General features: G+C 36.6%; 1 protein-coding gene across 3 annotated transcripts; it reads left to right on the top strand.

Moving 5' to 3' along the window:
* The first annotated feature begins 75 nt into the window (after positions 1-75).
* TCEANC (transcription elongation factor A N-terminal and central domain containing) lies at positions 76-27,041 on the top strand. 3 transcript variants are annotated; one of them, XM_087895283.1, is made up of 2 exons: positions 76-185; positions 24,475-27,041. In XM_087895283.1, exon 2 carries the CDS (start codon positions 24,483-24,485, stop codon positions 25,530-25,532), a length of 1,050 nt encoding a protein of 349 aa, XP_087751409.1. In that variant the 5' UTR covers positions 76-185; positions 24,475-24,482; the 3' UTR covers positions 25,533-27,041. The 3 variants fall into 3 exon arrangements, with proteins under 3 accessions (XP_087751409.1, XP_034291156.1, XP_034291146.1); XM_034435265.3 differs by lacking the exon at positions 76-185 and adding an exon at positions 22,752-22,821; XM_034435255.3 differs by lacking the exon at positions 76-185 and adding an exon at positions 22,965-23,078.
* Positions 27,042-27,108: the final 67 nt, after the last annotated feature.

The raw sequence follows: 27,108 nt of genomic DNA, 5'->3' as shown, positions 1-27,108 counted from the left end.
ATTTTGCTTTATTTGAACGTTCCCTATGTTTTCCTATAATATTGTGATGTTTTAGAACAGGGTGGTAAAGCCTTTGGCAAAGTACAATTTGACATTATGGCCTAGGACCAGTTTTTTAAACATAGTTGCTGAAACCTGATGGCATGGCTTCCTGACATTCTGAAGAGCAAATCATACAAAATACGGTAAAAGTTCTAAAATAAATTTCTAACAACAATAAAAAAACCAAAAGGACCCTATCTTCAAATAGTCTTGGTCCTGCTTACTGTATATACAGTATGTATGTGACTATCACATGACTGCTGATTTTGCAAACTTGTTTCACATAATATGGCTCTCTCAAAGAACATTAAATATGGCTACAACCATACAAGGCACACCTACCGCTGTCTTAGAGGTTGCACCAGTTTATGGCCACTAAAAATGGCCTTACACTGTGGATGTTTATTGGAGTTACTGTCACTTATTGCAATAAATATGTATAGTGGACAAGACACTTATAGCTCTCAAAACATTTAGAAATTCACTGTTCAGGTACTTCATGTTTCTACTGACACTGGTACCAGTATAGTATACTGTATATAAGTATACTAGTATACTAGTATATAAGCTCATCTGTGGATAAGCTGACCTGCAAATGTTTAACCAAAATACCATGAAAAATGTGTCACCTGCAGAGAAGCCAAACTGGATTTTTCATGGTATTTTGATTAAATATTCGAGGGATTGTTTATCCACAGATGGGCTTAAATCAGTGATGAAATTCAATTTTTTAACAACTGGCTCTGTGGGTGTGGCTTATTGGGGGGCGGAGGGCATGGCTTGGTGGTCATGTGACTGGGTGGGCATGGCTATGTGCATAGGGACTACCCACAGGGCTGAAAAAAGTGATTTCTGACAGGTCCTCACACTTTTGACTGGTCCTCGCACTTATGACTGGTCATCATTTATGCCCGTTGCAGCATTCTTAACAACTGTGTCACTCATTTCACAACTGCTTCTCTTCACCATGATGACAAGATAGGGCGCAAAACGTAAAATGTGAGGAGTCAAAAGTGCGAGGACCAGTCAAAAATCACTTTTTCAGCCCTCTGAGTAGTCCCTATGCACATAAGGACTACCCAAAGGGGTGAAAAAAGTGATTTTGATCATAATAGACAGAAAAATATTTTTGCTTTATGGAGTACTCGCCCCCCCCCCAAAGACAACTGGTTCTACTTCTAGGCGTATGAAAATGAGATTCACTGTGTATAAGCTTTCATTTTCAGTGAAGAAATAGCTTTGAGTACCCATTCTTATGATTTCTCACATATAAACTAAGGGCTCTGCCTCTGTTTGCCAAGAATTTATGTCCAACTTCAGAGTGTTCCCAGATTTTTGGATCAGATTCAAAGTATTTTGGTATATCATGGCAGAAAAATATGCAACCCAAAACCCAGCTGGGAATTATATATATTTAAAAGTAGATAAATATATATTTTTATCAAAGGGCTTGAAAGCATTAAACAGTATACATATATGATGTATTTGGGAAATGGAAGATAGATTCTCTCTTTTATAAATGCACTTATTCATAATTTGATAACATTCTCGTATAATCTATATAGGGAAAATATGACAAACTGTCTTCTAAAATGAAAATCCATTAAAGCTCTTTTATTAAATATTGAAGTTTTCTTTTGGAAATATTTTTCTAAATATTTAGGATTCAGAGAACAATATGCAAACATTTTTCTGCTGTTAATTGATATGTCTTTGTTTTTTCCTTTTTTTAAAAAAAATTTTTTATTATTAAAATATAAACACAGATATAAAGACAATACAATACAAAGACAAACAAAAAACCCACCACCTACAAACCCACCTAACATTTTACATTTACGCTTTTGTCATCAACAGAATATATGTCATTGAGCTTATATAGTTTAATAAAGAGTAATTATTAAATGTCTAATTCCTATGTTATAACTTTTCACTACAAATTTACATTTCTTATGGGTTCATCTCCTTGTGAAAGTCTTTACCCTAATTTCTGTCCTCTACATTTTTGCTGATTTTCCTTTCCAGCCATTGATACCATTGGTGCCATACAAGATAGTATTCGCTTTCTTCCTTTTCCTGGAGTTCCAGCGTCAATCTGTCCATTTCAGCACACTCTGTTATCTTTGCAATGATTTTGTCTTTGGATGGGAGTTGGTCTGATTTCCAGTTTTGCACGAACAGTAGTCTTGCTGCTGTCAAGATATGTATGATGAGATATTTCGTTTCCTTAAGATGTTGTGCCATTATCATGCCAAATAGAAAAAATTCTGGACTGTTTTCTATTTGAATGTTCGTTATTTCTTCGATAATATTTTTTATATCTTGCCAATAGTGTTGGGCTTTCCTACATTTCCACCAAGTGTGATAATATGTCCCCTTTTTTGATTTACATTTCCAACACAACGCCGAAGTGTTTGGGTGTATTTTGGCAAGTCGGGCTGGTGGCAAGTGCCATCTATAAAACATCTTAATGAGGTTCTCCTTGTAAGATGTGGCTCTTGTCATTTTTATGTTCTGCTTCCATAATTTCTCCCAGTCTGCCAATTGAATATTATGTCCTATGTCCCTGGCCCACATTGTCATATTATGTTTAACTGTTTCTTCTATTAATTTGTCTCTCAAAAGGTAGTTATATGTTTTAGTAATCATTTTCTGGTCTGCTCCTAATAAAATTCTGTCCAGTTCGTTCAGATCTTTTGCAATTCCATATTTAATTTTATCCACCTTGTATCTTGAGTATATTTGAGTATAGTGCCACCAATCAATATTTATATCGCCATTTTGGAGTTGATGTCTTGGAGTAAGTTCTCCTTCATGATTCAGTAAATCTTGGTATCTCATAATCTTTCCGATTTCAAGGGTATTTGGAAATATCAATGCCTCCATCGGGGACCACCATTTTGGTATTTTAGTATAATAAGTTTTCTTAATTCCCTGCCAAATCTTGAAGAGTGAGGCCCGAATTATGTGTCTTTGGAAGTACATGTGTTGTTTGTCTGGTCCATCCCATAGGAACGCGTGCCATCCTCGTATGAGATCAAAGCCTTCTAGATATAACATTCTTTTGTCATCTAATCTCATCCATTCTTTGATCCAGGTCAATCCGGCTGCTTTATAATATAGCTCCCAGTCTGGTACTGCGAGGCCTCCTCTGTCTCGTGTGTCTTGTAGCGCTTTAATCTTAATTCTGGCCTTCTTTCCCTGCCATATATAGGTCATTGTAATTTTGTTGAGATTTTTGAAGAAGTCCCTTCCTGGATGTAATGGTACTACCTGATATAGATATAGTACCCTCGGTAATATATTCATTTTAATTGAACTGATTCTGCCCATCAATGACAATTGTAGCCTGTTCCAGATTTCCAGGTCTTTTTTAATTTCTTTTAGTAATTTCGTGTAATTGTCTTCTTTGATCGCGGTTGCTTTCGCCGTCAGCCAAATACCTAAATATTTTATCTTCTTTACTAATTGGATTCCTAATTCTTCTTCTAATTCCGATCTCTGAGTCTGGGTCATATTTTTCGTCATTAGTTTTGTTTTTTTTTGTTTATTTTGAGGCCCGCGACTTCCCCATATTGTTCTATCATCGACATCAGTCTGGGTCCAGATCGTCTTGGGTTTTCCAAGTTGAAAATTACGTCGTCTGCAAAGGCGAGCAATTTGTACTCCTCTCCCCGGATCTTGAGTCCTTTGATTTCTTCCTCGTTCCTTATTTCGTTTAATAATACCTCCAATGCTATTATAAATATTAGCGGTGACATGGGACATCCTTGTCGTACTCCTTTCTGAATATCAAAAATTTGTGTCATGTCACCGTTTATTGAGATTTTTGCTGTTTGTTGGGAATAAATTTTTTTAATCAGGTTATGAAATTTCTCTCCACAGTTCATTAGTTCAAGTTGTTTTGTGAAAAAAGACCAATTCAAATTGTCGAAGGCCTTCTGGGCATCAAGGGAGATTATGGCCATTTCTCTGTCTATCTTCTGATCATAATATTCCAGAATATCTATAATCATTCTCAAATTATTCTTTATTTGTCTTTTAGGTATGAAACCGTTTTGGTCTGGATGTATATAGTTATGTATTATTGCTTTGAGTCTCTGAGCTAGTATTGACATGAATAGCTTATAGTCCACGTTGAGTAATGAAATTGGTCTGTAATTTTTAATTTGCGTCAGATCTGAGTCTTCTTTGTGTATTAATGTAATAATAGTTTCTGTCCAAGATTTTGGAATTTCTGCTATCAGTAGTGCTTCGTTAAAAACTTGTAACAGTATTTGGTCTATCGATTGTTGACAAAGTTTATAGAATTCAGTAGGAATTCCATCCAGTCCTGGAGTCTTATTGTTCTTTTGTTTTTTGCGGGCTTCCTTTAGTTCCAGCATTGTTATGGGCCGGTTTAACATCTCTCTGTGATCTTCTGTGAAGTGCATAAGATTGGTTTTTTGGAGGTATTTTTTTATTTGGTCTTCCGGAACCTCTTCCTGGCAATAAAGTTTTTGAAAAAATTTTTTGGCTATGTTTTTCTTCTCCAGATATGTGTGGTAAAGAGTTCCTGATTCGTCTTGGAGTTGGTGTATAATTCTTTTTTCTGTTTGCTTTTTTAGCTTATATGCTAACCAGCGTCCAGTTTTGTTAGCATGTTCAAAATTATTTTGTTTTACCATTCTTATTTTCTGTGCCAATTCAGTTTTTGTGGTTAGATTCAGTTTATGTTTGGCCAAATTTAGCTTTTGTAGCACACTCGTGTTGTTGGGCTGTTGTTGTAATTTAAGTTCCTCTGTCTTAATTTCTTCCAATAATTCATTTCTGATTCTTTGTTTCTCCTTTTTCTTTCTTGCCATATATGCAATAGTTAGGCCTCTAATATAGGCTTTCGTGGTATCCCATAGGTTTTGTAACGATGTTGTGTCTTTTGTATTTATTTGTAGAAATATCTTGATTTCCTTTTCTATCATTTGCTGATATTCTTTTTCCTTTATTATACTTGTGTTCATTTTCCATCTCTTCTGTTTTCGGAAACCTTTCCAGACTATTTTGATAGGATTGTGATCGGCCCATATACTAGACATAATTTCTACTTCGTGTGTTTCTTTACTTAGTTGAGGTGTCATCCAAGCCATATCCAGCCTGGACCACGATTGATGTGGGCCCGAGAAATATGTATATTGTTTTGTTTTGGTATTTAGTTCTCGCCAGGTGTCGTGTAGGCTCATTTCTTGTACTAAATCTTTGAATGTTTGTGGCAATGTCTTCCTTTTAATTTTATTCTTCCTAGTGCTGTGGTAATCTTCTCGTAAGTTTACTATCGCGTTAAAGTCGCCGACAATACATACATTTTCGTAGTCCAACTCCTTTAGTTTGTCATGTAATTTTTTGTAAAAATCTAATTGGTTTCCATTTGGAGCGTAAATAGCTACTAACAATATTGTTTTTATTTCCAATTTTAGTTCTACCATTAAGACTCGGCCTTCTTTATCAGTATAAATCAGTTTAGATCTTATATGATCTCTAATATATGTTACCACTCCCCTTTTTTTGCAATCTCCTAAAGATGTATATATTACTCCTAATTTTTTATTTTCAAGTAGTTTTTTCTGTTGTTTTCTTATGTGTACTTCTTGTAATGTAATTATGTCTGCCTCTAATTTTTGCAACCTTGTAAACATTTGATGTCTTTTGCTTGGTGAGTTTAAACCATTTATATTTATGGAAATGAGCTTTATTTCTTCTTCCATTTCCACTAGTGTTTATTTGTCTGTTATTTTGAGCTTTGTTGTGTTTCTTGTAACTCTTTGTGAGATCCCCGCTGTTTCCTCCTTCTCCAACCTTCCCTTCTTTTGTTCTTTATCTCCCTTGTTTGTCATTTGTGTCTCTTGGTCACTTGGGTTATGTTCTTCTCTACTATCTCTGCTTTCCTGTTCTCCTTCATTTCCTAGATATTGGTCCATAAAGTCTTGAGCTTTTTCTATTGTATCTATTCTGATTTTCCTTCCTTCCCATGAAATAAGTAGGCCTTCCGGTATGAGCCATCTAAATTTTATCTTGAGTTTATTCAGTTGTCTACTTAAGAAACTGTAGTCTCTTCTCCTGTCTCTGGCTCTTCTCGGTACTTGTTTCAATGTTAGAACTTCCCTCCCTTTGTACATAACTGTCTCCTCTCTCATTCTTCTATATATTTCTTCTCTCATTGTTTTTTTTGTAAACCTAATATGGACTTCTTTGGGGAGTTTGTTTCTCCTTGCATAATTTGTAAAGGCTCTGTAAATTTCATCAATTCCATTTCTAATTTCGTCCTTATCTTTGTGTGTTGCCTTTGCCAGTATTTCAATCATAATCTCGCCCAGGTCTTCATCTCTCTGTTCTTCTATATTTTGGAATCTAAGGAAGAAGGATGCCTTTTCCATTCCAAGAAACGTGAGTGCATCTTGGGTGTTCCGACTCCTCATCGTTTGTTGGTTCTCCATCCTCTCCAGCCTCAAGGCTGTAGCTTCCGTTTTTTCCTCCACTTTATGTATTCTCTGTTCATTTTCTATGATATTTTGCTGGATTTTCACTATCTTCTCATCTATATTTCTGATGTCATCTTTAATTTCTCCTACATCCAGTCGCAATTGTTCATGGTTTTTTCTAGTTTCATCATGATTTAGCGTCATCTTATCTTCCATCCTTTTCATTCCCTCTTGTATCATTGCGAGGGCAGACTGTATATTCTGCATGCCTATGATAGTATTGGTCTTTTCTTCTCCCGTCTTTTGCTGTACTGGGGAGGCTACTAGTAGTGTTTGAGTTTGGGGTACCTTTTTGGTTGTTTTAATAGTAGTTGATATACTTGAAGTAGCCATGTCTATTGTACGTGTTAGTCTTGTCCACAATTTCATATAATTATGTATTGCCTATTTTATGTTAATGGCTTAAATGAAACGTTATTGTTGGAATTAATATTAGTGGAAATACTTCTAATCAGCAATCAGCAATATAATAATATATATAGAAAGAAGAGAAAAGCAGGGGGAGGGAAGGTAGAAATGGGGAAAACAGCGGGGAAAGGGCACGTTTCTAGCAATTCATAAATTACCTTATTCTTAAATTAATTGCAAGTTAAAAGATCTATTTCACTAGCAGTATTTGTAGTAATTCTAAAATCAATTCTATATCAATTTATATTGCTAATTATCTTAATTGTTATAACTGTATTAAATTATTTAAATTAATTAGCTTTCAATCAATATTTAACACACATGTAGTACTCTATAGTTGTTTGAGTGATCAACTTGTTATTATTATAATCAACTTATTCTTATATAGTCACCAACAGAAAAAAGAAGAAAGAAAAACTACTAAATTATTAAATATTCTTTTCAATTCTATTGCGTTCTAATATATTATGATAAGATTAAGCCAGACCATTAATAGCTATATTGTCCGTTTGTTCACCAGTTGTTTCAGTGGTTCAATAGTTAAATAGTTCGATATTTAACGGTTAGATCGTTATATATCCCAGTTTTTTAGAAGAGTGCCAGTGGAAATGGTGAAAATATTGGTAGCTTCTAAAAGTCCGCTCAAAATACGTTATATCAAAGTTTGTTTCGTCTCTGTCAATGCAATGTCCACACTCTCCTTCAGTCTATTTCACACTCGGTTTTCCAATTCAGTCCAATCTGCCCGGCTGAAACCAATAGAGTCCAATGCAATCAGTTTTTAGAAACTATCCAGAATCCTCCTTCCGATCTCCGGCACACCGCTCTCCTCACACTCCCTTTATTTCCTTCAATCCTCCTTCCGATCTCCGGCACACCGCTCTCCTCAGTCTATTTCACACTCGGTTTTCCAATTTAATCCAATCTGCCCGGCCGAAGCCAATAGAGTCCAATGCAATCAGTTTTAGAAGTCCGTCCAGAATCCTCCTTCCGATCTCCGACACACCGCTCTCCTCACTCTCTCTTTATTTCCTTCAATCCTCCTTCCGATCTCCGGCACACCGCTCTCCTCAGTCTATTTCACACTCGGTTTTCCAATTTAATCCAATCTGCCCGGCCGAAGCCAATAGAGTCCAATGCAATCAGTTTTAGAAGTCCGTCCAGAATCCTCCTTCCGATCTCCGACACACCGCTCTCCTCACTCTCTCTTTATTTCCTTCCGATCTCCGGCACACCAGTCTCCTCACTCTCTCTTTATTTCCTTCAATCTCGCAAGATCTGTTCTTATTCTTATTCTCAGTTTAGTCCTCTCGATCCAGTCCACCCCAATAAAATCCGGTTATATTGGAGTTAAATCCTCTGCAATTCTTGTCGCTCTCTCTTTTCTCTCGGCTGTTCAAAGTTTTTGCGCTGTCATCTCTGTTCAATATGGCTCCAATCCGCTCGATCTTTTCTGCCGCCGCTTGTCTAATGTCTTTTCCCGGTATCTCTGCCACCAGCGTCTGCTTCTTCATCAAATGCTTTTTGGGTTTTTTTAGGTTAAAGTCCTCTGTTGATGACTTCTTTTCTTTTTTCAATCTTCACTTCCCAGTCACGGAGTTGTCAGCGCCTCCGGCCAGTCTCGAAAGGCTGGTTTTTCCTCACTCTGGATTAAGGGTTTGTCTTGTACCTTCGAGGGAGTTGCGGTCTCCTCCGAGGTCCTAAGACGTTCCCCTTTAAACTATCAATCCCTCCGAGATCGATAGCGCCTATTTCGGCTCCAGATGTGGGATTGTTAGAGACTCAGGAACGGAGCGCCGTCCCTTTTGTCCCTAACGCGCTGAGGTCGCCGCTGGAAGTCGCTAATTGATATGTCTTTGGTAAGATGTCAGTCTTGAAACTTTAAATTTATGAATAATTGGATTTGCCTTTATATGTTTAATATTACAAATGAATGTAAAATATCTACTAAGAGGCAAAACATATTACACATTACAATTATAAAAGCTATTAATGATGAACTTTTCTCAGAGCTTCAAAAAACTTAAATGTAAGCTTGCAAATATCAGGTTTTAATTAGAAAAAGATTCATAATGTATAAAGAGGACAATAATCTTTTTAAAAGTTTTTAAAAGTTTTTTAAAAGTTGCAAAAAGAATCAAATTTGACATTTATTTTCTCTGTAATGCATAGCATTGGAACATACAGTACATAAATTCACTGAGTTCCTGCTTTTGAAATAACAATTCAGTGTGTTGTGATCCCCAATTTCTTAGGCATATTTCAGGGGTCAGAATGAAGATGATCTATAAGATCGTGAGGAGACACATCCTCATTCAGCACCCTAACCTGTCTTCTTTTCCCACAGGCATCCTATTTTTGTTTACAATGTCCAAAGCCCTTTAGATATATTAAACCAAATCTCATAGTCCATAGTCAGTTTAAGTTAGGAAGACTCAGATTAATTTAAACCTTATTTAGGTATTAACCAGGACTTATTAACAAGCTGGGATATCATCATGAGATAACAGCAACATCACTCCTACATTGTTGCTAACATTCAACAACCAAATTCACATATGGTGCTACCTTATGATTTCCTTTAAGGATGGTTTATCAAATCACAACTGACTGCTTCATATCTCAGATGACTGTCAAGCTGCAAGGCCCAGGGCTTGCCACATCGGGGCAGGAAGGAGCACGGGTGAACGGGGGTATTGGGAATGCCATAGCGGCAGCCATGGAGCACCGGTGATGAGGGGGGTGCCGGGACGGCTGCAGCAGCAACGGAGGCCTCACACGACCGGCTTATGACACCATAAATCATTATTTAAGTGTGGGTTCTTACTACATTAATAGCCAAAACCAAATAAATCATTGCATTGCTCAACACAAATACTCTCTCCCAATCAAGTTTATCACATCAAAGGCAAGTTGTTATCTCACAGTGGCTTTACTTAATGCTGTAACTTTGGAAATAATTATGAAATTAAAGAATTAGAGCATGAAAGAGTTTTAATCTTGCTCTCAGTATTGATGGGCTGTCTGCTAAAATAAAGCCAGGTCATGACACACACTTGAAAGTAAGTCAGGAAGACTGTAATTGTGGAGTCTGTCTGGCAAGAACAAAGACTGCTTATCCACAGGAAATATGTATGTAGGAAATTGTCATGGGTAAATGCCTCATTCTTGAATGAAAGAAATATATACCCATGGAGTATCAAGAGTTAACTTATTCTCCCCTTCCTAATGTATTCCTCACTAACCACTCCCATTTCTAATCCCGCCTCCCTGGTATAAAAGATGATGTACTTTCATTCTCCTTGCTTCTATCTGCAATCACTCTGTGAATATAGAATGCCTTCTGTAAATAAACAACTTTCTACTTAAATATAAAAAGTCTGAATTCATTATTGAGTCTGATCCTCGAATTACGGCAACAATCTGGTAGCAGAGGATGGTTGGCTGACTCAATAAGAAACAGACATGCCAAAGAAAGAAAACTCCAGAATCAAAAGAGAAAGACCCAACACCAGGGCACACAACAAAGAAATGGAAACAGATCAAGAAATGATCGATGAATCTACAATAAAAATGGCAAAAGAATCTGAAAAGTTCACTACAGACGACGAAGAGGTAATCGATGAACCCATCGACCAAGAAGCGAGCGAGACAGAAAACAACACGCTCAGATTAGAAATACTAAGACTGCTGAAAAGCCAAAAAGATGACAAAAATCTCATCGCGAACCTCCAAGACATCATAAAAGATAGCGGAGCAGCGAGAGAAAACCAAATCAACACACCAGAACCAAAAGACCACAAAATGGTAAGCGAATTACCTATAGATGAAAATACAACTAAAAGAAAGACTAACGGTCCCACGCAAAATTTTGAATGGCAGCCATCTTGGTTTTGTCAACCCGCCGAAATGGCTGACCCAGAACCAATCAGAAAGCAGAGTTCAAAATGGCTGGCGCGAAAAGCTCTACACAGCATAAGAAATAAAAAAGAAAAATTCTACTCATCAGAAGAATCTGATACAGACACCAAAGAAACATCAACTGAACTACAAATTGAAACAGCTATGAAAACACTCTTCGCAGCCTTCGGCCCAAATCCAAAAATCTCAAAGATATCGATGAAAGTACCAAAGACAGTTGACCAGATAACAAAGAAAAGACAAACTGCACAATCCAAAGGCAAAGATACAGAAGCAAACGAGCAAGCGTTTCAGCATCTATCCACTCCGACGAGAGCGCTAACGCCCGAACCCAGAGAGCCTTGCAAGTATTCGCCCACACCGCAGACGCTTCCGGGAGCCAGAAACCTCAACCGAGACGATTACGATGAGAAGAAGCAAGCCCCGATCCACACCTGGACACCAAAAATCGAACCAGAGAGCGAATCATCGGAGGAAGAACACTGCGAGGGAGCTACAGCGGCGAGAACCTCCCCCGACAGCTTCAGGAACGAAATGACCTACGCGCATGCGCAAATACGCCCAGATGAACATAGAGACAATAAAGAACAGAGGGAGCCATTCAGACTAGTCGCGAGTATCCCTACACCATTCTGCAATTATCAGCATATACAGGACCATGGACAGCTTCCCGCTGTAAGTAATGCAACAAATAACATTGGAAATTTACCTAATGATTTTCCAAAATTGAGAATAGACAGTGTTAACTTACAGGAATGGAGTCAGCAACTCCAGGTTGTTTTCTTAAAAGAAAATTTATTGTTTTTCGTAACTAACCCTCCCAAAAAACCATGGACACTAAAATTGGACTGCCTACATCACAGAGCATTTTATTTACTAATCTCTAGTATATCACCTGCTATTTATCATAGTATTAAGCATAATCTAACTGTCTCAGAAATAATTCATTGTATGTTTAAACTGTTTCATAGTGAAAGTGTGGCAACCACAACTAGAATGTCTAAAAACTTTTTCTCAGCTAGGATAAAACCTGGGACTACTATAAGTGAACATTTACTATTACTGAACACAACTAGAGCAGAACTTCATTTAAGGGGAGAAATAATATCTGACCAGACAATGAAAAGTGTTATTATTAATTCATTAGACCCATCATGGGACAACTTCATATCACATTTAGATAAAATTAACTTAGGCTATCTATCTATAGAGAGTTTATCAAATAGATTAATTGCTGAAGATAATTTGAGAAGAAGCCACTACAGTACACACAAAGAACATAGACAGATCAAAAGGGTAGTATTCCAAGACAGGCATCAGGACACAATAGAGTGTTATAACTGTGGGTCTAAAGAGCATTATAGGAGAGACTGTCCAAAACCTCCTAGAGAGAGACAAAGACATGACACAAGAAACAGATATCACGATAGACAATAATCTATTGACAGATATAGACACAGAAATTCACCAAACTTTAGAGAACATAGAGGGGGCAGAGACAACTCAAGGGACAGGAAGTCCGGATCATTGTACGGATTAGATAAATACACAATAATAAAAAATCAAGACTCAAAGGACAATGCTTGGCTCATTGATTCCGGAGCAACAAATCACACAACACACGATAAGAAAATATTATCTTCCTTCGTCGAAGATAAATTTGTAATTAAAGTAGCAAACCAAGAGGAAGTCCAAGTCATTGGAAGAGGAAATGTAGAATTACCCGGTCTAGGGAAAATAGAGGGGGTACTATTAATACCCAAAATACCTCACAACATTCTCAGTGCAATAAAGCTAAGCAGGGACTCTAACATAAATATAATATTCTCAAAGGGAAAAGTAACTCTAGAGAAAAACAAAGTAAGCATAGGTAATATAATTACCAAAGGAGACTTACCATATTTGATTACAGAAGAAAAATAGTTACACAACATTAATTCAAATGTAGAAACTAACACTAGCACAGAAACAGAAAATGATATAGATAGTGACAATGAAGAACATGAATCAGAACATAATGATGAAACTACATCTGACAACAATACATACACTAACAAAAAACCCATAATTGGAAAGCCAATTCATGATGAATGTGCACACATATTACATAGAAAATTAGGACATGCCAGTTTTCCTGTAATACAAAAAATGATTGAACATGCTGAAGGTGTTAAAATAAAAGACTGTAAAAATTATCTGGAATGTTCAGTATGTAAGTCTTCAAAACTGAGAACCAAGCCCAGACCCAAAAAGGCAACAAGACCATCAAATCATATTTTTAATTTAGTACATATGGATCTAGTTGGCCCATTAACTCCATCAATTACATACAAAAAACGATATTTTCTCACTATTGTAGACGACTTCAGTCGTTATGGTTTTGTCTACACCTTAAGACACAAAGATGAAACATTTCAAAAATTTAAAGAATTTTATAAACGTGTAGAAACACATCAAATACAAACCAAACAAATCATGACAGACAGAGGGTCTGAATTCATGTCAAGAGAATTCTCCCAGTAGTTAAAATCAAAGGGAATGTTGCATTTCACCTCTAGTCCTTTCTCTGCTTTTCAAAATGGAGTAGCAGAACGAAGAAACTCGACACTACAAACCATGATTAGATGTACATTAGAAGATGCTGGTTTAGGTAAGCATTTCTGGTCAGAAGCACTATTATATTCCAATTATACACTTAACCGACTTTGGTCCAGCGTCATAAACAAAACACCATACGAACTGATGTATAGCAAAAAACCTAAGATAGCCCACATGCATGTGTTTGGAGTTACAGCAGATGTACATATACCGAAACAATTAAGATGTAAGGGAGATAATGTGTCCAGAAGGCTTAGATTCATGGGCTATGAAACAGGTACAAAAGGATATAGATTTATTGACAATAATAACAAATTCATAATCTTTAGGACCGCTGTATTTCACGAACAGGCCAATTGGTCTAAAATACATCTCAATGAAATACTTCCAATAACAAGACCTAATATTAAAACACAAGGTAGAAAAAAACAAGAAGGGCAAACCTGTAACACACAAAAGGACAACACCAAAACATGGATAGGAAACTGTCCCAAAATCAAAACAGATTCATTAACACAAAAGGAGGCAAGATATTTACATGATAACAATGATAGACCAGAAAGAACAATTAGATGTAACAGGAATCAAGTACCTAAATGATTTAAAGATTACATAATGCACATACATAATGAAACACCAACACCAAATACATATGAAGATGTATTAAAACTCCCTTTAGAAGAAAGAAACAAATGGGAACTAGCCATGGCCAAAGAAATGGACAGTTTACGAGAACTTAAGGTATTCACTCCAGCACCAGTCCCAAAGAATAAAACAATTATAGGCACTAGGTGGATATTTAAGATTAAAAATCTAGAAGAAGGTAACACACTATATAAAGCAAGATTGGTAGCACAGGGTTTTGCTCAAAGATACCCTGAGGATTATACCGACACATATTCTCCCACAGTGAGAACTGAAAGTGTTAAAACAGCTTTAGTGATAGCCTCAGCTCTTAATCTTGAAGTTTTTCAATATGATATACAAACTGCATATCTACATGTGAAACTTGATAAAGAAATATATGTAAGAGCTCCACATAGCAAAAACACAAGTAGAAATGAAACATGGTTACTGAACAAAAGTTTGTATGGATTAAAGCAATCCGGCAAACGTTGGTATGAATGCTTTGTCAACGTACTCAAGACCATGAACTTCAATGCCACAACAGCAGACAATTGTTTCTTTGTTAAAAAAGAAGGTGAATCATTAGAATTTGTATTAATTTATGTGGATGACATTTTGTATATTGGCAAACATAAAGACGAGATACTTTTGTAACAAAACTAGGAGAACATTTCTCATTGAAGTCATTGGGGAAAGTAAACAAATATCTTGGAGTACAGATTAGTAAAACCAAAAAAGGATTTAGATTATCTCAAAAAGATAAAATAATTGAGCTCTTGAACAAATGTAATATGAATAATGCAAAGCCTTGTGATACCCCAATGCAAACTGATTTCATAAAAAATATGAATGAATCATCTCCTGAGTTTAATGACAATACGCTCTATAGGTCAGTTATCGGTTCTCTTTTGTATATTGCTAATTGGACCAGACCTGATATTGCTCTACCCCTTAATTTATTGTCCAGATATGTCAGTAAACCTCTAATTTACCATTGGGAAGCAATTAAGAGAGTGTTGAGATATTTGAAACACAGCTTAGATTTTTGTCTATTGTTAGAACCTAACAATGTTAAAGAGCCTATCCTCACTTGTTACGCTGACGCTGACTGGGCAGGCGACACTAAAAGTAGGAAGAGCACTTCCAGATATGTATTCTTCCTTAACAACTGCCCAGTCTACTGGTATACTGGGAAACAGGATTTAGTAGCTACTTCAACCACTGAAGCAGAGTATATTTGTCTGTCAAAAGCATCTAACAATCTCATCTGGTTCAATGATTTATTGACTAATGTTTGGAAGAGTCCAACACAGCCATTCACTATATATGAAGATAACAAAGCTGCAATAGAAATATCTAGAGCAGACGCTATTGGCCAAAGATCTAGACATATAGATATCAAATACAAACATGTAAGACAATTATCTCAAAATGGATTCATCAAAGCTATTCATTGTGACACCACAGAGCAAATAGCTGATATATTAACTAAACCTTTACAATCCAAACAACATAAATATTTAACCTCAAAATTGTATGTTCAATATTATTCTAATTCTGAATGTAATTATTGTTGTATATCAAATCGGCATTTAGAGGGGGATTTGTCATGGGTAAATGCCTCATTCTTGAATGAAAGAAATATATACCCATGGAGTATCAAGAGTTAATTTATTCTCCCCTTCCTAATGTATTCCTCACTAACCACTCCCATTTCTAATCCCGCCTCCCTGGTATAAAAGATGATGTACTTTCATTCTCCTTGCTTCTATCTGCAATCACTCTGTGAATATAGAATGTCTTCTGTAAATAAACAAATTTCTACTTAAATATAAAAAGTCTGAATTCATTATCGAGTCTGATCCTCGAATTACAGCAACAGAAATATGTAGCAATTCTGGGTAGTTTGAAAGCTGATAAAAGTAACAAGAGTTAGGCAATTTGCAGACCTCAGGTAAAAGTTAGGCACATAGATGGCCTGCAGCAAATAAAAGGTGTATTAGATAACTCCTGGGGCATTCATTAGCCAAGGTTTAGGAATAGGGACAGCTAGAGACCAATAGAACAAATTGTAGAATTATTACTAAAATGTTTATTAGATGATATTTCTTATTATCTTACCTTGTCCGCCTTGTCCCGCCTTCTTCTTTAGTGAAAATGTATAAAGCTTTCTTAATCCTTTGTTCTTGGCTCTCTTGGCATTTTGGCCAGGAGCCCCTTTCCTTGGGGTACCCCAATAAAAAGCAATCAAAACCTGCACCTCGTGTCTGGCGTCCTTCATTGGCCTTGGCACCAGGCTCAGGCCCAAATTGGGGACAACAGTATGTTTAGCTTTCTGGTAGTTTTGTACAACCTATGAATTCATTAGCAGAAACATAGGTCCAATGCTATATCTTGTTACATAGTGCAGAAAGTATTTTCTTTTTATAGATGGGGCTATTTTATATCTTATATAAATGTTGCACAATAGGGTTATTAATTCAAATATATCCTACTTATGTCCACTCTTGTTTGTGGGGTAGAACAGTTATAAAAGTTATTGTAGACTAATCTATTTTTTGAATGATTGAAGCATGGGGGGGGGGTTTAGTAAATTATTCTTCCTTCTTCACACTGAGCCTATTGAATGTAAGTGTTTCATAGCCATCTGTTAGCAATCTTGCTGTTAATATTGTCTATCAAGGGCGCATACCAGCTAGACTCCTCCTGCCCACCTCTGTCATTGCTTTAGTTGGGCAATGGTGTTTGACTGACATCCTATCCTATCCTATCCTATCCTATCCTATCCTATCCTATCCTATCCTATCCTATCCTATCCTATCCTATCCTATCCTATCCTATCCTATCCTATCATCTAAGTTCCAAAGCCCACTGTAACAACATCGCCAAAAAGGCATTACGAGTTGTAAACCTAATCTTGTGTAGCTTCTTCTCCAGTAATATCATACTACTAACCAGAGCATACAAAACATTTGCTAGACCAATTCTCGAATGCAGCTCATCTGTCTGGAACCCGCACTGCATATCGGACATTAATACAATTGAACGTGTCGAGAAATATTTCACAAAGAGTCCTCCACTCCTCTGCTCACAACAAAATACCTTATGCCACCCGACTTGAAATTCTGGGCTTAGAAAACTTAGAACTATGCCGCCTTCGGTATGACCTAAGCATAGCTCATAACATTATCTGCTACAATGTTCTACCTGTCAATGACTATTTCAGCTTCAACCACAACAATACACAAGCACACAATAGATACAAATTTAAGGTAAACTGCACCAAACTTGATTGCAGAAAATATGACTTCAGCAACAGAGTGGTCAATGCCTGGAATGCACTACCTGACTCTGTGGTTTCATCCACAAACCCCCAAAATTTTAACCTAAGACTGTCTACTGTTGACCTAACCTCATTCCTAAGAGGTCTGTAAGGGGTGTGCATAAGAGCACCAGCGTGCCTATGGTCCCTGTCCTAATGTTTCTTCTATTTGTATCTATTTTATGTATCCAATCCATGCTTATTCTTATTACCAAATACGTTCTTGACAAATAAAATAAATAAATAAATAAATAAGAAAAATGGGGAACTTAAAACATCTGCTTGCTGCCTTTATATGGCATGTCCTCTTGTGTTATGTGAACCTTATCAGTGTGATTAATGTTCAATGCATCAAGCAAGCCAGATAATTGAATTGGTTGAATAAATTTGAATAAATTTAATTAAGCATAAGTAGTCTGCGAATATAAGAAGGATAGCAAGCACCAGGAGAGCAGATAAAACAGCACCAGTAGATAAAACATGCTAGAACCAGATAAAATCAGACAGGAAGGAAGTGGAAGACAGGAAGGAGTCATTTGAAGCATATTTTATGTGCTTAATCTTCATTGTGCTGTGCTTGAGGATGGATTGTTGTATGCTGCCCAGATTACTTCTTGTGAATTGATTAGCCGTACGAATTTGATAAATAAGTAAAATATCCCATTCCAATGTTCTTTGCTATTGTTTATATTTTTTCACATTTTACATACATATCTGACTTTACTAATACATTTTAGGGAAGGAGTTTGTTTTTGGATCAAGGTAGTAGTTGTGAAATATATCCAATGCTACCCTCTTGTGATCATTAGTAGGTTTTAGCTCGATCATCCTTCTCTTATAATTCGGTATAGAAAGAAGAGATATCAAAAGATCATCAAAATGAATTTGAAATTGAAATTGAAATATTGGCTATATGAAACAAGCCATATTTATTTTGTTCTGTGAAAAATGAGGCACTAGAATAGTTCAGTTGAAAATAAAATGTTGCCATGTATGCCTTTAAATGAGTATCTAATAAGGATTATGTGTTTTTTTAAAAAAATCCAGAAGAGGTGATTTGGCACATAAAGAAACACAGGCAGTGCATCAGACTTTTTTCTATAAGTTGACAGGTTTTGAAGATCAGGGCCGGATTTTCCTATAGGCTAACTAGGCTTCAGCCTAGGGCCTCAAGATCAAGAGGGGCCTACACAGTGGTGGGATTCTGGGGGTTCTAGGGGGTTCGGCCGAGCCCTTTGTTAAATTGCTGGCTCGCCCGCCCCTCGCCTCCCACCCGCGCGGCGCCAGCCTACCGTAGCCAGGGGTAGGCAATTGTGGCTCTTTTACAACCTGTGGACTTCAACTTCCAGAATTCCTGAGACAGCTTGGCTGTCTCAGGAATTCTGGGAGTTGAAGGCCACAGGTTGTAAAAGAGCCACAATTGCCCACCCCTTCCCTAGCCTGAGTTCCGCTGCCTGGGATCCACGTGGGCTGCCACGTGGTTCCCCACCGGCTCCGGACGCAAGAGAGCAGGATGGAAAAAGCAGCTTCCACGCCTTCACTCACCCTCACTCTCTGCTCTGTTGGATCGCCGGCCGTTCGCTTACCCCGCCCACTCCCCATCTATTGCTGCCTCCGATGGCTAGAGGAAAAAAAAACCTGCAAATTCTTGCCGCGGGGCTTCAAAGGGCCGCCCTAGAGCCAGTGGTGCAGCCGAACTGTTTGTTAAATTGCTGGCTTGCCCCGCCCCTCCGCACCACTATTTATTGCCAATAAATAGTGGTGGACGAGGGGCGGGGGAGCCAGCAATTTAACAAAGGGTTCAGTGTTTTTTTTGTAATTTTATTGGCCCCGGGAGCTTCAGCAGAGGCTAATTAGCCCTTGCTTAGATCGGCTCCCGACCCCCAGCTGATTTGCTCTCAGCTGTTTTGCTCAGTGCTCTTTTGCTTGCTTGGAAAGAGTGCAGATTTTTTTCCCCCTAGCTATACTGAAAAACGAAAGAGAAAGTAAAGCAGGCTGTTGGCTTTGCACGTTGGAAAATTAGGCAGGCAGATTTCTTTTCTTTTTCCTCACCAAAAAAAGTAGGTGCAAACAACGGGAAATTTAGGGAAAAAGAAGAGATTTTAAAACACAAAAGAAAAAAAGCTCTATTTAACTAGGGAATTGTAATAATTGAGATACTATTAATTGTATATTTCTGAAAGCAGAAATGGTTAAGTTGTGGTTTGGAGGAATATATGGGGGAAATTATTTGGTTTATTATTATTGGTAAATATAATTAATGGATTTGTAAGAAATTGGATTGCATGGAAATAATTGGAATATTCATGTTCATATTGATTAATATACAAAAAAGGTAGTTATATAACTAATTGATTTATATTAAAATGTTGAATTTATATTAAACAACTAATATTACATAATTAACCAATGTGAGGATGGATATAAAAATAGATGACAATGGGAAGGGGTATAATATAGAATAGAAGGGAAAAATTGAATTTGATTAAGATTAGAGATGAGGATGAAGGGTAATATTGGTTTTTTACAAAAATAGATGAGGAATAAATATGGCAAAAAGGAAATATAGAAATTGTAAATTTAATTGAAATGACTAAACACTGTTTAAATTTGTGAACCGGCCAAATACTCTGTTCAAAGAAAATACATTGTATGTTTGTATGTGTGTTTCTAATTATTGTTATTTATTCATATTTGTTCTCTTTTATTCTTTAAAGTTTAACAATTCATTCTTTATCTTAATATCTTTATATTTGTTTGGAGTTGGCTTTCTTCCCTTTCATCTTTTTTATTGTACAGCAATCTTTCTCCTTAAACCTACCACCTCTCTCTTTTCTTTCCTTCTTACTTTCTCTTCCTCCCCCTCTTCTTCTCCTCCCTACTTCCTCTTCCTTTCTCCTTCTCCTCCTCTCTTCCTCCCTCTCTTACCCTCCCTCCTACTCTAATTTCCCTTCCCTTCCTTCATCCCTCTCTATTGCTGTATCCTTTTATGCATATGGACTACTCAGAGGGCTGAAAAAGTTATTTTTGACTGGTCCTCGCACTTTTGACCAGTCCTCGAACTTACGACTGTCCTCACATTTTACGTTTTTGCCCTATCTTGTCACCATGGTGAAGAGAAGCAGTTGTGAAATGAGTGACATGGTTGTTAAGAAAGCTGCACGGGCATAAATGTGAGGATGGCCATAAGTGTGAGGACCGGTCAAAAGTGCAAGGCCCAGTCAGAAATGACTTTTTTCAGCCCTCTGAAAAAAGTCTATGCACTAGCCACGCCCACCCGGTCACATGACGAGCTACCTATGCCTAGTCATGTGACCAGCTAGCCACGCCCACCATCACATGATTGCCAAGCCACGCCCCCAACTAAGCCACGCCCACAGAACCTGTTGTTAAAAAAATTGAATCCCACCACTGGTGAAAGGGCCTCATAAGTGGAATAGCCTAGGGCCTCTTTTCATCTAAATCCGGCCCTGTTGAAGATAGATTGTTGAAAGCCCCACTAGGTAGTCCAGACCACAAAATCAACTCCACGGAAAGACTGAAACTACTTAGTTCAGTCCACTACTACTGCCACTAAAAGTAGCAGTTGAAACTGGGTATAAATTCTGGAGACCTACCATAGATGTGAGTGTATAGGGTAGCCAGCAGATTGGAGAAGTTATAAAAAAATCTTGGAAGTTCATGTGTTGTTGCTGAGAAAAATTACATAGACCTATTCATGTAGTTAAAAAGAAGCTGCTCAACTAAAATGATATTTAAAGAGTTAAAAAATATATCATTAAAGTGATATTTATACAAAGGGCTTCACTATGTTACATATAATACCTAAAGCATGTTGAAGATCCATTTACCCCAATGAAAATTAAAACTGAAGGTTATATGAAACCTGCACCAGCAGAAGGCAGCAGAAAGTGAAGACAAAATGCAAAGGCAGCAATATAAGCCATAACAAAATTTATGAATAATTATGAATGTATGTGTATGTATGAATATGTATGAATAAACATGTATGAATAACTAAAAAATACTGTGCAAAGTGTTCTTCAGAATAAGCCAGAGATAAAGAGTTTCTTAAACTGAAATAGAAATAAAGATGCCAAAGCAAACTTCTGGAGAGGAAAACAATAGTTTACTAAAACAGCAAATACTGTACTTTTAAATTTATTTTATGTTGCATATTATTTTTATATTGACCCAAATGTTGTATGTACATCTTGTAAACCCTTTAATATGCCTTGAAGCCTATGAATTGTTTCTTAGCCGCAATTCCATTAAATTATCTTGAATATACTGCCAAATACACATACCGATTGACTTCAGTGTGTTCTCATGTATATAAAGGGTAGCAAGTATTTTATTTTTCTTTCTTTAGTAAATTTGTATTTTTAATGTAAACCTCTTCTTGGGAGGCTGAATGATAGGGTATATTTCCTTTTCAAGTCCAGTATATGATGGTAAACATTTTAATATTTCTAGAATAGAATAAAATAGAATTTTTATTGGCCAAGTGCGATTGGACACACAAGGAATTTGTCTTGGTGCATATGCTCTCAGTGTACATAAAATAAAAGATATGTTCATCAAGAATCATAAGGTACAACACTTAATGATAGTCATAGGTTACAAATAAGCAATCAGGAAATAATATCAATATAAATCGTAAGGATACCAGCAACAAGGTTACAGTCATACAGTCATAAGTGGGAAGAGATAGGTGATGGGAATGATGAGAAGATTAATAGTAGTGCAGACTTAGTAAATAGTTTGACAGTGTTGAGGGAATTATTTGTTTAGCAGAGTGATGGCATTCAGGAAAAAACTGTTCTTGTGTCTAGTTAACTGGACTTAGACTTCTTAGACCCAATGTTTACTAATTCAGTTTTGTGGATTTACATTCATTTACAAGAATCCAATTGATCATAACAGATGAATTTGCATAAGGCTAAAATGCAGTTGGCAACTTCATTGTAGACAATGTAGAGTGTGTTCCAGGTGAACACGTCTTCAACAGTCAATGGAACTAAGCAGCACCAAAATTAATTTGAATTATTTCTGAATATTTACTTTGCGCTGCTAGAATCCCACAAATACCGCAACCTCGAAGAAATCACAAATAGCGTACCATACAATATAGCCTTCTTCAGTCTCCAAATATGAAAACTTCAACTCCCATACTTCTCAGCATTGGCTGTACTCTCTTGGAATTGCGACAGCTTGTCCGCACCTCCAGAGGGCGCTGCAGTTAGGGCTGAGCCAGAGAGAGAAGCCGCTCGTTCGCAATGAGGGTATAGAGGCGCGCACATCTTACGTTTTCTGATTGAGGGGCGGAGCCGCAGGCGAAGGGAGGCTGGAAGGGCGGAAGCCCTGCACCGGACTCGTTGGGAGTCTCAGGTGAGCAAGAACCAATGCCTGGTGGGGAAGAAAGCGCCCCCTGAACCTTGGGTGACACCACAGGAGGGCGCCCTATCTTGTTACTTCGCTTCGGGGAATTCTTCTAAAAATAAACTATTTGTATACTTAGCAGGATACTATTATGTAGTTTAGCCAGATAAATCTTAAGCCATATGACAAAAATGTGGATATTAGCTGCAATAGCAGCAGCGTTTTCAAACGAAGAGCTCGTGTAAACTCTATGGAAATCGCATCAGGTGGATTTTCTTTTTTTTTCTTTTTGGCAATACTTAATTTAGAAAAACCATTTCTGTTGGTACCCCTTGTATCTGGATCTTCTGTCTCTCCTAATGTGTTTCGGGCTCAAACCTGTATAGAAGTTGCACTCTGTATAGTAGAATTTTTTCCCCCGTTTCATATTTTCCTCGTTTTGCAAGTTCATGCTAAACGTTAAGGATAATTATAAGCTGCCGCTCCCAAACATCATTAACTAAAATTTCCATCATTTCCAACTACCATGAGCAATGTTCACTGAAAGTGATGGGAATTGTAGCTCAAAGCTGAAGGCTGTTTTGTTTAGTGAGGATGAGCCGCATTCATGCAATATGTGATACGCTTTTTGGTTTGCTAGTTTGAGGCATCACGTTACAAATCTAGGCTTAGCTAAAAACCAACTACTTGTGGCTTATTCATTAAATAGTGATTAGGAAAGCCATATTTTAGAGCATACTTCTCAAATTTAGCCATTTGAAGATGTGTGGACTTCAACTTCAAAAATTCTCCCAGATATTCTTGTAGTTGAAGTCCATACGTCTTAAAATGGCTAAGGTTGAGAAACACTGTTTTAGAGGGATATGTAAGTTTTGCCATATTTTCATGTGTGGTATAAAAGAAGAAGAGTCTAATCATTCAAGAAGTTGTGAAAAAAAATAGCTCAGAGTGCTCTGTATTAGAGAAGAGCCTCATTTTATGCCTCCCAAAATTCTGATGATGAGAAATGCAAATAACCTGCAGTGTAACTGTTCAGATATGCTTAGTATAGGTATAAAGAAAAAACAACTGGCCAAACCCAAGGGAAAAAATAGAAAATTCTAATATTTTCCATATTGTACCGGTATATATTTGGTACAACCCTACCAAGTGAAATCCAAGCTCTCCCTATCTCACAACTAAATTGTTCCCAACTATTGATTGTTCAAAAATATTAAATAACAGCTGCTTTAAAAAATTAAAAAATAATCTGTTTTATAGTAAAACTTGAAGGAAAATTGTAAAGTGTAAATAAATGTTTATACACAAATATTTGTGGTCCAATATTAGGAAATTTAAATTTCCTTTTCATTATTTCCAGCCCAACAGAACGTTGGAACAAATTATATAAAGGCACTTTGCCCATTATCAGAAAAACCTGCAAAAAACAAAAGGAAAATGAACCAGATTTGTCTTGGGAGAGTAACCAGAAAAAGAAAAAATACATTTATATATACACACACACAGACAGAGGGAGAGGGGGGGAGGGGGGCAGGGAGAGGTAAATGTTTAAATATGAAGAATTGTTTGAACCAGTTGTCTTGTTATACCATACTTTACTCTCCATGCAAAATTATATGGTGCACTGTAGTTTAAAAAATGCTTTTGCTACTTTTATTTCAGAATTTGCAATGTCTAACAGAAGCATTATCATGATTACAGCTGGTTGTATAGAGAATCTACTGCATAAAAAAAATTACCAAGATATTGGCAGTCATCTTGAATATCTTGAAACTGTTGATATGACTATAAATAATCTCCAAGAGACTGATATTGCCAAAGCTGTTTTCCAAATCCTCAAGAACTGTCCCTCTGTAGTACTGAAAAACAAATCTAAGCATTTATTGTCAAAATGGAAAACACTTTATAAAAAATACCAATCAATGCATATTAAACCAGGACTCAGTAATATGGAAGTATCTTTTAAGAATGATCAGATAGTCTTGAAGAATAGAAACTTCTGTGAAAAAGGTCAGCTTGAAAAAGTAAATTCTGTCAGTTCCAACAATTGCCTGCCATCAGAAAAGAGTTCAAAAGCTGTTAGAAGTAATGTGCAAGAGGATTATGCAGTTCAATCAGAACATCTGAGAGTCTCATGCTTGGATAGCAAAATAAACCCATCTGAGGATCCCATTACATCTCTAAGGTCTAAATGCGTAGAACTTCTTAACAAAGCTTTGCATGACTCTTCAACAAGCAATGAACAAAATGAAAAGCACCACAAACTAGCAGAAGAAATTGAACAGCACATTTTTGCAATGTATGTAAAAAATAATCGAAAATACAAAAACTGTATCAGGAGCAAAGTTTTAAACCTGAAAAATCCTAAAAATTTTCAATTAAAGACTAACTTGCTTTCAGGGGCTCTTAATCCCAAAACATTTGCTGATATGTCTGTGATGGAAATGGCACATGATGAACTGAAAGAGCTCAGGACTTCATTTACAGAGTCATCTGTTCTGGAACATCAGCTCCCCCAAAATATCAGTGGTACACATACAAGCAAAATAAAATGTAAGCGCTGTGAAAAATATGATTGCACTATTACTGTCATTGCAAGGGGAGCCCTTTTCCTTCCTGGTTGGGTGCAGAATACAAATCCAGATGAACAAATGATGACTTATGTGATTTGTAATAAATGTGGAGAGCAGTGGTACCATAGCAGATGGATCTGTTTATGATTACTTAGAAGTAAATATAAAATATGAAGGTAACCCAGAGCAAATATTTGAATGTGGAAGTAGTGAAAATGCTTAAATGGTTTTGTACTGTAATAAAATGTGGATGTGAATTATTGAACAAATGATTATAAAATATTGGAAATTGTTTAGAAAGCAGAGTATTACTCAGGCCAGTTCGTAATAACAAATCAGCATTACTATAGTATCAATATCATGCAACTTACAGATAATAGGATATTTTAAAAGCATTATTAAGCTAGTAACTTTTTACATTCATCTGAAGACTTAAATTGTAGTTGTTAAATCTCTAGGAATGAAGTTTCCTGATTATTATTCTTGAAATTCTTTGATCTTTGGTAGTTCTCATGAGAGGACCCAAGAGACGTCATGAGGTGTCCTTGATAATAAAGATCTCTCTCCCTCCTGCCTTCCCTCACTCCCTCTCTTTCACACTCACACACACACACACGGGATGTCCTTGATATGAAGGCAGTGTATTTTTTTGAAATGTGCATAGTTGATCTGTATGATTTCAGTTCAAGTTGAGGGCAAATTTATTTATTTAGCGTATGGCAAATACATGGACTTATAGTTGTTTATCCATTGCCATGTATATAGAGAGCCAGGAGTTTTACAAAGATGTCTGGCTGCCAACTGTCGTTAACAGCCAATTCTTCAATGTAGTTTGGCTGCCAATTGTTGCTAGTCGTTTGGTTCACACTACCATGCTATCCAGGGTGCACCACGAGGAGGCGAACTAGCATCACACCCCTGAGGGCAAATAATAAATGTATTTTATGATAATATAGCTCAACGTATATCATACTAATATTAAAACAGCTTTATTGACTACCTATTAGTTTCCTGAACTAATTGAATGTGCAAGTTTCTTAATTTTTTAAAGACTTAAGTTTGAGTCCAGAGGACTAAGGAAGTACCTTTTCCTAGAGCAGCCAGATGCCAGCTATATTAAGCAGTGTTTTATTATTTCTTACACTAAATTTGCTGACAGTAGCTACCTACCAAGTTTCTAGTCAGTCACACAGTAGTCATCAGTGCTGTGGTTTTTGTGGAGAATGATGGATTAGATCAATTTTATTCTAAACCATCAAACTTTATAATTAATACAGATTTATTATGTTTGATTTCTAGATTTACTCAGTATGGTGGTTCTGGGTGTTCCTTATTGGATTCATTTTTTGTTCTAAGCTTTTACACTAATGCATTTTAATCCTGCCAATGTAACTACCATGTTTCCACGAAAATAAGACCCTGTCTTATATTTTTTTGAACCCTAAAATAAGTGCTTGGCCTTATTGCCATGCACTCAAAAGCCCGATTGGGCCTATTATCAGGGAATGTCTTATTTTGGGGGAAACAGGGTAGTTACTAAATACTAAAAAAAGATATTTAAAAAAAAAATAGTTGATAAATTAAATAAAGCCAATATTCATTAAAATTATAGTTTTTTATTTCTGGAAGATTAATAAACTATTGAAGCACCTTAAAGACTAAAGCATTTATTATGACTTAGGTATTTGTGTTATACAGTTTATTGCCTAATCCAAAAATGTGC

This window comes from Pantherophis guttatus, chromosome 5 (genome assembly GCF_059756535.1).
Source record: "Pantherophis guttatus breed Tessera chromosome 5, ASM5975653v1, whole genome shotgun sequence".
NCBI classification, from domain to species: domain Eukaryota; kingdom Metazoa; phylum Chordata; class Lepidosauria; order Squamata; family Colubridae; genus Pantherophis; species Pantherophis guttatus.
The sequence above is the reverse complement of the archived record's forward strand: the minus strand, read 5'-3'. Positions and strand labels throughout refer to the sequence as shown.